The sequence below is a fragment of the Mytilus galloprovincialis genome, chromosome 10, assembly GCF_965363235.1.
Source record: "Mytilus galloprovincialis chromosome 10, xbMytGall1.hap1.1, whole genome shotgun sequence".
Taxonomy (NCBI): Eukaryota; Metazoa; Mollusca; class Bivalvia; order Mytilida; family Mytilidae; genus Mytilus; species Mytilus galloprovincialis.
Window position 1 is genome coordinate 83,338,407 of NC_134847.1, and position 13,502 is coordinate 83,351,908.

General features: G+C 31.9%; 1 protein-coding gene across 2 annotated transcripts; it reads right to left on the bottom strand.

The window, feature by feature from the left end:
• Positions 1-3,288: 3,288 nt before the first annotated feature.
• On the bottom strand, positions 3,289-7,211 carry LOC143049396 (uncharacterized). Of its 2 annotated transcripts, none has more exons than XM_076223052.1 (5): positions 7,108-7,211; positions 6,642-6,786; positions 6,154-6,275; positions 5,747-5,861; positions 3,289-3,479 (listed from the first exon to the last, which is right to left on the bottom strand). In XM_076223052.1, the coding sequence occupies exons 1-5, from the start codon at positions 7,145-7,147 to the stop codon at positions 3,338-3,340; spliced, it is 564 nt and encodes a 187-aa protein (XP_076079167.1). In that variant the 5' UTR covers positions 7,148-7,211; the 3' UTR covers positions 3,289-3,337. The 2 variants fall into 2 exon arrangements, with proteins under 2 accessions (XP_076079167.1, XP_076079166.1); XM_076223051.1 differs by having other exon boundaries at positions 6,642-6,789; positions 7,108-7,208.
• Between the last annotated feature and the right edge of the window lie 6,291 nt (positions 7,212-13,502).

Sequence of the window (13,502 nt, forward strand, 5' to 3'; positions counted from 1 at the left end):
TTATGTATAAGACATATGTGAGACATGTTATGTCTGAGGTTGAGATCGACAGGTTACACTTTTAATGCGCAGGCTGTGTCAAAACATAGATTAGCGATTTAAACAGGCATATAATCGTTATGTTTTGTGTTTTTAAGAACGTCTCAGTATATTGAACATGTTTATTATTTTCTAATATAATTACCATTACTGTGTAATTTATTACCTGACGGCAAAGGTTGATTATGTAGTGTGTGTGTATGTTTGTTTGAAGAAAGAAAAAGTTCAAATAACTTCACATTCTTGGCCAGTTTGAAAATGGTTTAATCAAAGATTTTGTTAGCATTAAATTTGTCGCTTGTCATAACCAATACACAGCGCTACAGTCCTGTTGGTCTTTTTTCTTCATAGTGGATCAAATGATATCAGAGTTTTGATGAAACTTTAACTATGCTCAACATATATCTGATATTCTGAAAACTGCATAGTATTTTATTTCATTTTCTTTATTCAGCTAATTTTAACTCTAATGTTTTGATTTTAAATGATGTACTATAAGGGAAATATCGATTCCGCTATCCAACTATTATTTTAGGAAAAACAGTAAAAGGCAAAACAAAAATTACAGAGCGATTTTGTTTTCGTTCATATAGAGCGCGGAATTGTATACTCCGTTCGACCGCAAAAAACCGACGTATCAGTCAAGAATAAAGGGAATTAAGCGATAAAGTCAAAAGTAAAATCACAAAAATACTGAACTCAGAGGGAAATCAAATCGGAAAGTCCCTAATCACATGGCAAAATCAAATGACAAAACACATCAAAAACGAATGTACAATAACTGTCATATTCCTGACTTTTTCAAATGGTGTATTAAACCTGGTTTCATAGCGTCAAACTCAGGCAAGAATATTTTTTTAAACTACAGACAAATGGGAAACACGGATCCCGTAAAAACTGGAACAGAACTCCGATCTCTGACACTACAAAGAGTCCTATTACACAGTTAATCAGTTTTGTCTTGTGTTCAACAGTTCAAAGTTATGACTTGTTGTAAACATCCCCTTAAAGTTAAAAGGTCAAACCTATCGATTTTGAAAATGCATATAAATATAAAGCTTCAGGAAAGATTAATTGCGTTTCTATAATCATATCGCCCTCTGTTAGTGTTCGAAACGGAAGTTATATGTAAAGGTAAATCCAAAAAAGCCTCATACGTAAGGAATTGATAACGAGTTGTTTTCATATTTTACAACACTGGGGCGTTACCATTGCTGGTGGCTTAACACTCCCTAAAGTTTCATCAGACCAGTAGTCAATACTTCATTACTGACATGATTTATAACAAAATTTCTAAATTTTCCGTCAGTAAATTGTTAATTGTTAGCAACTAACATTATAACGCCCTCGGGCAAAGTTGACATACGATGGATTAGCTTTTACAATTATTTCTATATTAAACATCCTGTTACATATGGGGTTTTGAGCGTTCCTAATGAAAGTAAATTCAGAAAAAAACGCTTCGGGCGCATGAAATTTATAACGTGTTGTTATTATTTTTTTCATATTTTTTATATACGTAACAAATATAAGTTGACATCAGTACTATGCAGTTTCGACACGCAAATCAATCGATAAAGCTTTAGATTTGATTTTATGATCGTTTTATTGTTTGGATAAGATAACCGCTGTATTGAGTTTATATCGTTTCGGTTCTCCTCTATTCATAACTATTGTTATTACTTACACATTTAACTGGTTGTTATGTGTACATAAAATGTCTTGTAATGTTATGTCTTACTTTTAAAAATGTAGCATTTCACTATATACACGTTTAAAAAAAATAGCTTCCTTACTTAGAATCTTGTTTTTGTTTATGAGTGGAACCACCTACTAATTCATCCCTTCGTAAATTTTATGGACGCCATCACGATTTGTGATTTGTGTTTTTCTTTCTTTTCTCTTATGAGCTAGTTTTCAAACGGAAAAAGTAGTTGCACCTATTTCGAGATTCAGCAATGTCTTCGCTATCCGAACCATTCATAATGACAAAGGTTTTCACCCAACGGTGGGGTTCGTGTTGTTTATTCTTTAGTTTTCTGTGTTGTGTCATGTGTACTATTGTTTTTCTGTTTGTCTTTTTCATTTTTAGCCATGGCGTTGTCAGTTTGTTTTAGATTTATGAGTTTGACTGTCCCTTTGGTATCTTTCGTCCCTCTTTCATTTTATAATAATATAAAATTGATGGACCAGCACCACTGGCTTTTAATCACTGCAAAAAACACTGATCTCGTTTACTTGGACTGGAATTGACCACAAGGTACTTTTTATATCAGGTAAGGTAGCAGGTAGCAGGTAAAACATAAACGAGAAAAAGAAATACATGAAGTAACGGATATATGTCAAATAGACTTTTGATTTATGCATTTAAAAAAAAGAATTATGTATTGATATGGAACAATGACTTAGAAACATGAACTCCGGACAGACATTAAAACGAATAGAAGTGTGATTTCTGTTACAAGATGTAGATCCTGGGGTCAAATGTTTGTGGTTATATCAGTTGGAAGGTCACCAGCAGTAAACATCCTAGCTATGAAATAGATGACCTTTAAAATATATATATATGTATCATAGAATAAGCTCCAAATTATCTCCCTTTGGTCCAAAAATGCTACTTTTTGGCTTTAGAACTGAAATATTTTTTTAGCTCATCGGTGACCTACATTTTTTATTATTATTTTCAAACTAATCTGTTGTTAAAATTGAGCGATTTCTGTAATTTAGTTTTTTTTATTTCGATATTACCTTTATTTCGCCTATTAGTTCAACAGAAAAATATTACTTTTACAAAAATGTATGCTTGTTTCGAAGGCAGATTGTGAGCGTAAATGAATGGTGACCACATTTTTTTTTTATTGTTTTATATCATATATAAGATTAAGTTCAGTTATAGAAAAATATAGCGAATATTAAGAAAAAAAAATTAGACACGAGATCCTTTGTAAGTAGAAAATTTAGCTTTCTATAGCACCATGAATATGGCAGTTGTCTTATGTAATATGTATTCATTAAAAAAAAATGCTTCTAAGTCTTCAAATTGCTTCACGAAACTTCTTTCGGGATTTTAGAGTTTATCAGCAATCAAAGTCAGGCTAACACGTTTTTGTCAAGCTACTTTAGTTGTATTATATTATATATTATTCAAACAGAAACAGAGTTCACAGCGTCTGCACTCAAATATAGTTAATGTTTTATATTGCTGCCAGTTTATGTTTTTTTTGGTTTTTTTTTTTTTACAAATAGACATTTAATTCAACAATGTTTTATTCAGGGGGTAATTCGAATACAGTGAATACTATTCCTTCCCGTCTAAAAAGGACATTAGGTAGCACATGTCATCATTGTATTGGTCTATAAAGCTGTCAATATTGGACATAGCATCAGGACTCCTAGAGCTAAAGTAAGCATAATTGCAGGTCTTCATTTTCTGTAAAACACTAAAACAAAAAAAATCTGTCATTAGATACAGATCTATTGTAATCGATAATGAAAACAAAAATATTGCATCAATACAACAAATGTTTCTACGTTAGATCAAATTTGTCTCTGCAACATTAAACATGGCAGGTACGACCTGTAGTATAGAACAAGCTTACAAATTTGGTAAACCAAAGCCTACTTCAACTTTTTAAGAAGATTATTAAAACTTAGTTTCGCTGTCGTTAAAGGTTTTCCCAATTCTCAAATTATCCATGTTATTAAGTTATATAATACACGATATAACTACTAATTTAGTCAGTGTAAAACGTACAAATTACATTTAGTAGGACGTCTAACATAGAGCACGTCAGTGGTATATGCTCTAATTGCAACAATTACCATCACCATATCATAACATTAAATTATTGATATCGACAATCAACTTTATTAGTCAGCCAAAATGAATTATAAACATTTTTACTGATTTACAATGATTTTAAAAATGAATATAATTGTTAACTTTATGTATAGTAATAAGGACAACAGTAGTATACCGCTGTTCGAAAGTCGATTGAGAGAACAAAAAATCCAGATTACAAACTAAAACCCAGGGAAACACAGCAAATATAAGATAGGAAACACATCCACGATAAGAGGAAAACAACGAAACATCAGCATCATTAAAGTTGAACCTTGCTTTGGACCTAGCCAAACCTCGCGCTGTGTCGGCATTGTTATAAAGGACAACGTTACATGACAGGACTACAGTACAAATACATGCAAGTACATTCAGGATAGAGAAATACTATGCGTATTATTTAAAACGATACACGCGCGTTGTTTTTATCTAAATAAGACTCATTGGTTACTCTCAGATCAAAATAGTTTGAAAGCAAAATAGTTATCAGAGGTACAAGGATTATAATTTAATATGCCAGACGCGCGTTTTGTCTACATAAGACTCTTCAATGACGCTCAGATCAAAAAAGTCATAAAAGGCAAACTAGTACAAAGTTGGAGAGTATTGACGACCCAAAATTCCAAAAGGTTGTGCCAAATACGACTTATGCCTGTGATAAGAAAATCCTTATTTTTTTTTCTTTTTCGAATATTCAAAGTTTTGTAAACAGGAAATTCATAAAAATGACCATATAATTGATATTCATGTCAAGACCGATGTGCCGACTACTGGGCTGGTGATACCCTCAGGGACAAAACGTCCACCATTCGCATCGACCTTGTGGTGTAAATAGTCATCAGAGGTGCAAGGATTATAATTTAATACGCAAGTCTACATAAGACTCCTCAAGTCTAACGTTAAAGAAATACTATGAAGCTAAAATGTCAAGCTCTGTCTAAAATCTAATTCTAAAAGTAGTAATCTGCTTTTATATCATTTTTCATTCTGTATTTTAAAAACAGATCATGCATGGGCTGACACATTTGCTCACAAAAATGTATCTTGAAATATTTTATTTTTCCACAAGAAGTAACAAGTTCTTCAGGAAAAAAATCTTCCTAAGGCTGACTTATTGCATTATTCCTATGAAGCAAACTTCAAAACGAACATATTTATAACGTTTGAAGCATGTGTATTTCCAATAGTCGTAGTAACAAAATAAATAAATTCCATCGCAGATTGAGACTAATCACTAAATGTGAATTTATGTTGTTTCATAATTGCATACATCCTCTTTATTTGAACTTTGCTGGATTGTTGTCTCATTGGAGACTAGAGTACTTTAGATTACTGAAACGTTTGTTTACAAAATTTGCGAAGTATATTATTCACTTCTTGCAAATATAGATTATTTTACTTAAGAATTGAATGCTTTTTTTTGTAACTTTTTTGGGTGTAAAAGCGTTGACCGAAGTACATTTTGTATGAAGCGCAGAAGCGTTTTATTCTAAAAAGGTGCGCATGGTCAACGCTTTTACAACTCTCAAGTTACAAAATGAAGCATTCAATACTTATAATTACATTTTTAGCTAGTGTCATAAAAACACGATTTACGTCAAGTTTTTATTTAATTCACCTGTGCACTTAATTATGGGACCTCGTGTCATCATGAAGGATAAGTATTATTATGTAATGCAACTGCTTAAGGAATAACACGTGATGAGCAGTTAGCCACTCAGAATAACGTATTATAATGAAACATATAGCTAATGTAATTATTTTCGTTGAACAATATAGTTTAAAAATGCATTCCTGCTTTAAAGATGGGTCTCAAATTTATATTTTTATGATATAAAACAACGAATGAATTATTGAAACTTCTACCTGCACTTGTTTCCATCGACAGGGTTTTTACTATCGTTTTTTCCAATGCAATTCATAAAGTCTTCCTGTTCAGGGCCATCAAGTTCATTGAAACCGTCTATCACAGCCATTACATCTACAAAAAAGTTTTTTTTCTGATTAACACAAACTTAACTGTACGATTGCAAAATTGGTTATTAATTCTGAATTTCTTTCGCAAATAATAAAATTTGCTATGCTTTGCCTATGTTGGTAACCACTGGTACCGATTTTCAGGTTATGAAATTTAATGGTATATATCGTTTATATGCGTTGAGCAACTGAAATGGTTTGATTGATATCCTAACTTTATACTATACTTCAATGACATAAATTAAATAATATGTGTACCAATAACATGTAAAGACTTTTTATAAATAAAAACAAACCTTGGATGTTCTTATGGCAGGCAGTCGTGACTACATTCTGGAAGCTTGTATATAACTTGGTGTAATCTGTACACGTTGTAGGCACACCAGCATCTATACATGTTGAAATGCTCAACAAATAACTGTAATGAAATGCCATTTATAAAATTTACCTTTATTGTAAAAATTAAAAGTTGTTGAGGAAGGTCTGAGACTACCATCGCTAACAGATGATAGCGTAAAGCAAAAAAAAAAGTATACGAATGTACAATGTTGAGAATACAATTGCAACAAAAACCATCGACAAAACAAACAAATAACATCAATGTTTATGCGATCATCATATGAAAAATGATTAAATAATTTTAGGGAAGATTTATTTCAAGGAGTTTGCAAAACTAACTGCTATTATCATCATCTACAAAAAAGGATAAAAAAAAGTACGATTGGTTTATTTACTCCGGTTAAATATTGATCGGTTTACATTTTGAACTTAGAGATTTTCTTACCTACAAATTTCTGTCACAATATCTTTATTTATTTGGAAGCCTCCAGACGTTCCGTTCTTTATTGTCAAGTGTCCTTCAGGTTCAGGAATTTCAGCACAGAAAAATACACCTAAACATTTCGGAATGACGAATTCTGCATTCAACCCTACTGAAAGTATGCACAACCAATATCAGTGTATTATATCTTAAACATTTAAATTACGACTGTAAATCCAATTAAAATCTTTCTACTTTTTCGATTCAAACCAGATTTTCTTCTTTATTTATTGAGAAAAAGGTGGTAAAAGGCTTTAAGTCATTTCGTCAAAGACATGCTAGGAGTAAACTTTGCATTTTAATTTTTACTTATGAATCAATTTAGAGGTAATCTAATGAGATAATTATTCATCTCAATCTTTTTCAGTTTTCGATTTAAATTTGTATTATGTAAATCATGAAAAGTAACAAATAATAGATTGCAACTTACCAAAACAGATACAAAGAAGTCCTAGCAATTTTTTAAACATCTCGAATAACGTTATTTGTAAAATGTTTTCTTTGACCAAATATCAGCGCTTTATATGAAAGATATTTGACATTTATGAAGTTGAAGATCAAATGTAATTGTACAATTTCCTTCCCACATTTTGAAGATGATGAACTATTATTATTAATTTTGAAAATGCATAATGGGTTTTTAATTTGTACAAACATATGTTTACTATTGCGCTGATAAGGTCGCATGAAATTTTTTCAAAACTCGTATGGTTATTGTTATCTTGGTCGATAACACGTTAAATCTGGAATATGACATTTGTTATCCATTAGTTTGATGTGTTTGAGCTTTGGATTCTGCATTTGTTTAAGGACTTTCTATTTTGAAATTCCTCGGAGTTCGGTTTTTATTTGGTTATTTTACTTTTCGATAGCTCTGTTGATTGACTCTTAGTCTTAGAGGGTATCATTATCTCAGTTGACAATATGTTTTGACTGAAATCATCAATAATACATTTTTAAACATTCCTTATTAACACGTTAATATAATACAAAGAAAACGTACTTTCAACTTACACAGACACAGTTGACCTTACTTTATAGATATATAACAAAAAAAGGTTAAGATGGTCACCCGTTCCTCATTTGGAACTACTGCAGAACAATATTATTCATATGAATTTTTAACATTTAGTAAGCTATAAATGTTTGTTAGCACTCATTTTTGCATTATAAGGAAATTTAATCGAAGGGGCTTTTATTTAGGACGTTGACGACGAAAAGTTAATTAACTGGCATAGCAATATTATAGTATACATGACGTATCTATTGATGAAATGCAGTTCTTTTACATGTCCTGAGCACCTACCTGCATTAATTTTTTTTTTTTGGGGTTCGTATTTTACTTTCTTTAGTTTTGGCAGTAGATATCAATCGTCCGTTTCAATGTATGTTAGCGTTTGTTTTTGAAGCAGTTCTTTGTTCCTGTTGTTCCGTTGTTTTCGTCTCACAGATGATTTATTTTCTTTGGTTTTTGTTTGTGATCCAGATCTATTTTCGCTTAATCGCTCAATGACCGATGAACACCCTTTGATGTCTTTCGCCTCTCTTTTAAAAAGTTGAAATCACTATAATATTGAACTCCGAGATAAATTCAAATCGGAAAGTCCGTAATCAAATGGCAAAATTAAAAGCTCAAACACATCAAACGAGTGGATAACAACTGTCATATTCCTGATTTGGTAAAAGCATTTTCCTATTAAGAAAATGGGCAATTGAACCTCTCTTTTGCATGACAGTCGCATCAAATTCGATTATATTGACAATGTGTAACATAAACAAAGAGAAATAATAGGTACAAAATAATCATAGGGATACAGCAATGAACAGTCTGTTAAAACATTTTAATCACTATACAAACAAAATTTATATGTATCAAACAAGCACAAAAGGCAAATAGATAAAGCAGCTTAACTAAAATGAAAGACTAGAATATAAAGAAGTACTATAGCACAATAACTAAATGACGGGATGTATAAGTACATCTATCATGTCTATCAAACAGCAAAAAAGGCACATAGACAAAGCATACTAGCAAAACAAATAGACAAGAATACAAAAACGTATTATAGCACATTTACACAATGACGGGATTTATAAGTATCTACAAAGCACATCGGCAAACATTAAAGACAAGAATACAAACATTATCTTAGAACAATAACACAATGTTAAAGTGCCACGTCAAATAGACATCACCAAAAACAGACCGAAGTATTATATTTGTTTGTATAAATGACAAGTGTATATTTAATTTCCTCATTTACCAGTATTTGTCAGTGTTGGCCTTGTAAACTGTTGAACTGCTATAATTTATAACATATTTAAAAGTCAAAGCACTTATCATATATAAAATGTTTTGGTCACACGTTTGTTGTCCCGTGTTTTCAAAACACCTCTCTCGTCATATGCAAACAGAGGAGACGCTATAATTATGTATAAGAAATCTGTGAGACATGTTACGTAAAAGGTATCTCTAGGCTGAAATTGACAGATTTCACTTGTAATGCGGAGATTGTGTCAAAACATTGATGAGCGATTTGAACAGGCATACAATCGTTATATTTTGTATTATTAAGAATGTCTCAGTTTATTGAACATGTTAATCATTTTCTAATAACATTAACATTACTGTGTAATTATTACCTGACGGCAAAGGCCGATTATGTAGTTTGTGTGTATGTATTGAAAAGGGAAAAAAAAGACATAACTTCACATACTTGGCCAGTTTCAAGGTAGTTTAATCACAGATTGTGTTTACGTTCAATTTGTCACTCGTCCAAACCTATACACAGCGCAACAGTCTTGTTGGTCTTTTTTTCCATAGTGGATCAAATGATATCAGAGTTTTGATGCAACTTTAAGTATGCTCAACAAATATCTGATATTTCGAAAACTGTATAGTATTTTATTTCATTTTCTTCATTCAGCTAAGTTTAACTCTAATATTTTGATTTTAGATGATGTACTATAATGGTAATATCGAATCCGCTTTCCAACTATTATTTTAAGAAAGACAGTAAAATGCAAAACGGCAATTACAGAGCGATATTTTTCCCGATCATATAGAGCGCAGAATTATATACTCCGTTCAACCGCAAAAAAGTATCAAGCAAGAATAAAGTCAAAAGTAAAATCACAAAAATACTGAACTCAGAGGGAAATCAAATCGATAGGTCCCTAATCACATGGCAAAATCAAATGACAAAACACATCAAAAACAAATGGACAATAACTGTCATATTCCTCACTTTTTCAAATGGTGGATTAAACCTGGTTTCATAGCGTCGAACCCAGGCAAGATTTTTTTACTACAGACAAATGAGAAACACGGATCCCGTAAATACTGGAACAGAACTCCGATCTCTGACTTTACAAACAAAGAGTCCTATTACACAGTTAACCAGTTCTGTCTTGCGTTCAACGGTTCAAGGTTATGACTAATTGTAAACATCCCCTTAAAATTAAAAGGTCAAACCTATCGATTTTGAAAATGCATATAAATATAAAACTTCAGGTTAGATTAATTTCTGTTCAATTAGGATATTACCCTCTGTTAGTGTTCTAAACGGAAGTTATATGTAAAGATAAATCCAGAAAAACGCCTCAAACGCAGGGAATTGATAATGCATTTTTTTATATTTTACAACACTGGGGCGTTACCATTGCTTGTGGCTTAACACTCCCCAATGTTTCATCAGACCAGTAGTCAATACTTCAATACTGACATGATTTATAACACACTTTCTAAATTGTCCGTCAGTAAATTGTTTATTGTTAAAAAACTAATATTCTAACTCCCTCAAGCAAAGTTGACATAAGATGGATTTGTCTACTTGTATGTCCAACGGGTAATTTAGCTTTTTAATTATTTCTATATTAAACATCCTGTTACATATGGGGTTTTGAGCGTTCCTAATGAAAGTAAATTCAGAAAAAAACGCTTCGGGCGCATGGAATTTATAACGTGTTGTTTATATTTTTTTCATATATTTTTTTATATACGTAACAAATATAAGTTGACATCAGTACTATGCAGTTTCGGGAATTGATACAACTTTAGTTTTAACTATATGATCGTTTTATTGTTTGGATAAGATAACCGCTGTATTGAGTTTATATCATTTCGGTTCTCCTCTATTCATAACAATTGTTATTACTTACACATTTAACCGGTTGTTATGTGTACTTAAAATGTCTTATAATGTTATGTCTTACTTTTAAAAATGTAGCATTTCCCTATATACACGTTTAAAAAAAAATAGCTTCCTTACTTAGAATCTTGTTTTTGTTTAAGAGTGGAACCACCTACTAATTCATCCCTTCGTAAATTTTATGGACGCCATCACGATTTGTCTTGTGGAATAATCGTTTTATAGCTTATATCGGATATATTCCTTATGTCGTAAATACAATCCCCTTCCCTTTTCACGATTGTGACCTACCGAATTAGACTATTAACCTGGTTTGTAATAACATGATCAACACGACAGGCGCCACATGTGAAGCATGATCTGCTTACTCTTCCGGGGCACCCGAGATCATTCCCCGTTGTTGGTGGGGTTCGTGTTGCTTTGTCGTCAGTTTTGTGTTGTCTGTACTTTTTTTTGTCTTTTGTTTTTTAGCCATGGTGTTGTCAGTATACTTTCAATTATATGGTCCTTTTTACAAATTTTCTGTTTACAAAACTTTCAATTTTTCGAAAAACTAAGGTTTTTCTTACCCCAGGAGTAGATAACCTTAGCCGTATTTGGCACAACTTTTTGGAATTTTGGATCCTCAATGCTCTTCAACTTTGTATTTATTTGGCTTTTTAACTACTTTGATCTGAGCGTCACTGATGAGTCTTATGTAGACGAAACGCGCGTCTGGCGTATAAAATTATAATCCTGGTACTTTTGATAACTATTTACACCACTGGGTCGATGCCACTGCTGGTGGACGTTTCGTCCCCGAGGGTATCACCAGCCCAGTAGTCAGCACTTCGGTGTTGACATGAATATCAATTATATGGTCCTTTTTACAAATTTTCTGTTTACAAAACTTTCAATTTTTCGAAAAACTAAGGTTTTTCTTACCCCAGGAGTAGATAACCTTAGCCGTATTTGGCACAACTTTTTGGAATTTTGGATCCTCAATGCTCTTCAACTTTGTATTTATTTGGCTTTTTAACTACTTTGATCTGAGCGTCACTGATGAGTCTTATGTAGACGAAACGCGCGTCTGGCGTATAAAATTATAATCCTGGTACTTTTGATAACTATTTACACCACTGGGTCGATGCCACTGCTGGTGGACGTTTCGTCCCCGAGGGTATCACCAGCCCAGTAGTCAGCACTTCGGTGTTGACATGAATATCAATTATATGGTCCTTTTTACAAATTTTCTGTTTACAAAACTTTCAATTTTTCGAAAAACTAAGGTTTTTCTTACCCCAGGAGTTGATAACCTTAGCCGTATTTGGCACAACTTTTTGGAATTTTGGATCCTCAATGCTCTTCAACTTTGTATTTATTTGGCTTTTTAACTACTTTGATCTGAGCGTCACTGATGAGTCTTATGTAGACGAAACGCGCGTCTGGCGTATAAAATTATAATCCTGGTACTTTTGATAACTATTCGATCTATGAGTTTGACTGTCCCTCTTGTATCTTTCACCCCACCTCTATATACGTTTTGTTTGGTGAACTTATCTTTTAGAGCGACAACAAGTTTAATCATTTCAGAACTTGAAATATTTGAAAAAAAGGTTAAGATAATACAATTTAATTCCTCTGTTAAATTTTATGCATTGCGTTTTGATTTTGATTGTACAGTATAGTAAGTGTAATCCTTTTAATTAAGAACAGGCATTTAGAGATATTTGCATTGCAATACATAGTCCCATACTGGTTAAAATGCATGGTGATGGAAGGAAATATTAATTTAATCTTCAATTTGTCACGGTGTTTACTATATAACAGATATCAAATCAAGATCTCTAAGCATGACGACACAAAGTCGAGAAAACTAATTTGTTGCCGTAATTTTCAAACCCCGAGGACCACCATCATTTAAACTATGCAAAATTACCACTTCATCTTTAATGTGTCATAAAAAAAGAACTTTATATCACATATCAAATTAATATATTTCAGCATAACAAAAAAAGTGCAGAAAAGTCGAAGAATTATAACAATGCAGAAAATCATTAAACTGCAAAACAAATCAAAATTTATCTGACTCTAGTCAAAGGAAACTAAATATTAAGAAAACCGTTGATAACATATTAATATCTTCAATCACGAAAAAAAAAGTTGTGCACAATTACGAAAACCAAATTTCAAATCAATATCTTCAAGTACGAAGAATAAAGTTATGAAAACTGATTTGCCAGACTGACGGATTGATTGAATGCAAACTAAATGCCCCCTTCAACTTCTTTGATAAGGTACTACGAACACAATTACAAGTATGTCAATATCTAAGATAATTTATTTTTGACTTAATATGTTTTGGAAAAATTTGATATACATATGTTATAATAAAGTTAATAATTCTTACACATATTTCTTAACGGGTAGTGTTTTTATTAAATCATGTAGTCTCAGTCATGTTTAAGAATGTCTCAAATTTAACTGCTGTAAATGTATTTGCTGTGGAAAAAAAATCAAGATGAATGGAATGTTTGCTTATTTGTGTGTGTGTGTGTGTGTGTGTGTGTTCTACAATGGTGGACTTCTCCTCACACAAATAACATTTGCAATTTAGTTTCGGTATCAATTTTCATTAACTGAAGAAACCCATTACGTCATTGATTAATATCGACATTTATAAATATAGTTTTTA

Excerpts from the sequence above, each read along its gene's own strand:
- LOC143049396 (XM_076223051.1), bottom strand. The coding sequence starts at position 7,147 with ATGTTTAAAAAATTGCTAGGACTTCTTTGTATCTGTTTTG. Across the intron at positions 6,790-7,107 it reads ACTTCTTTGTATCTGTTTTG|TAGGGTTGAATGCAGAATTC; the intron begins GTAAGTTGCAAT and ends GCATACTTTCAG. Across the intron at positions 5,862-6,153 it reads CTGCCATAAGAACATCCAAG|ATGTAATGGCTGTGATAGAC; the intron begins GTTTGTTTTTAT and ends ACTTTTTTGTAG.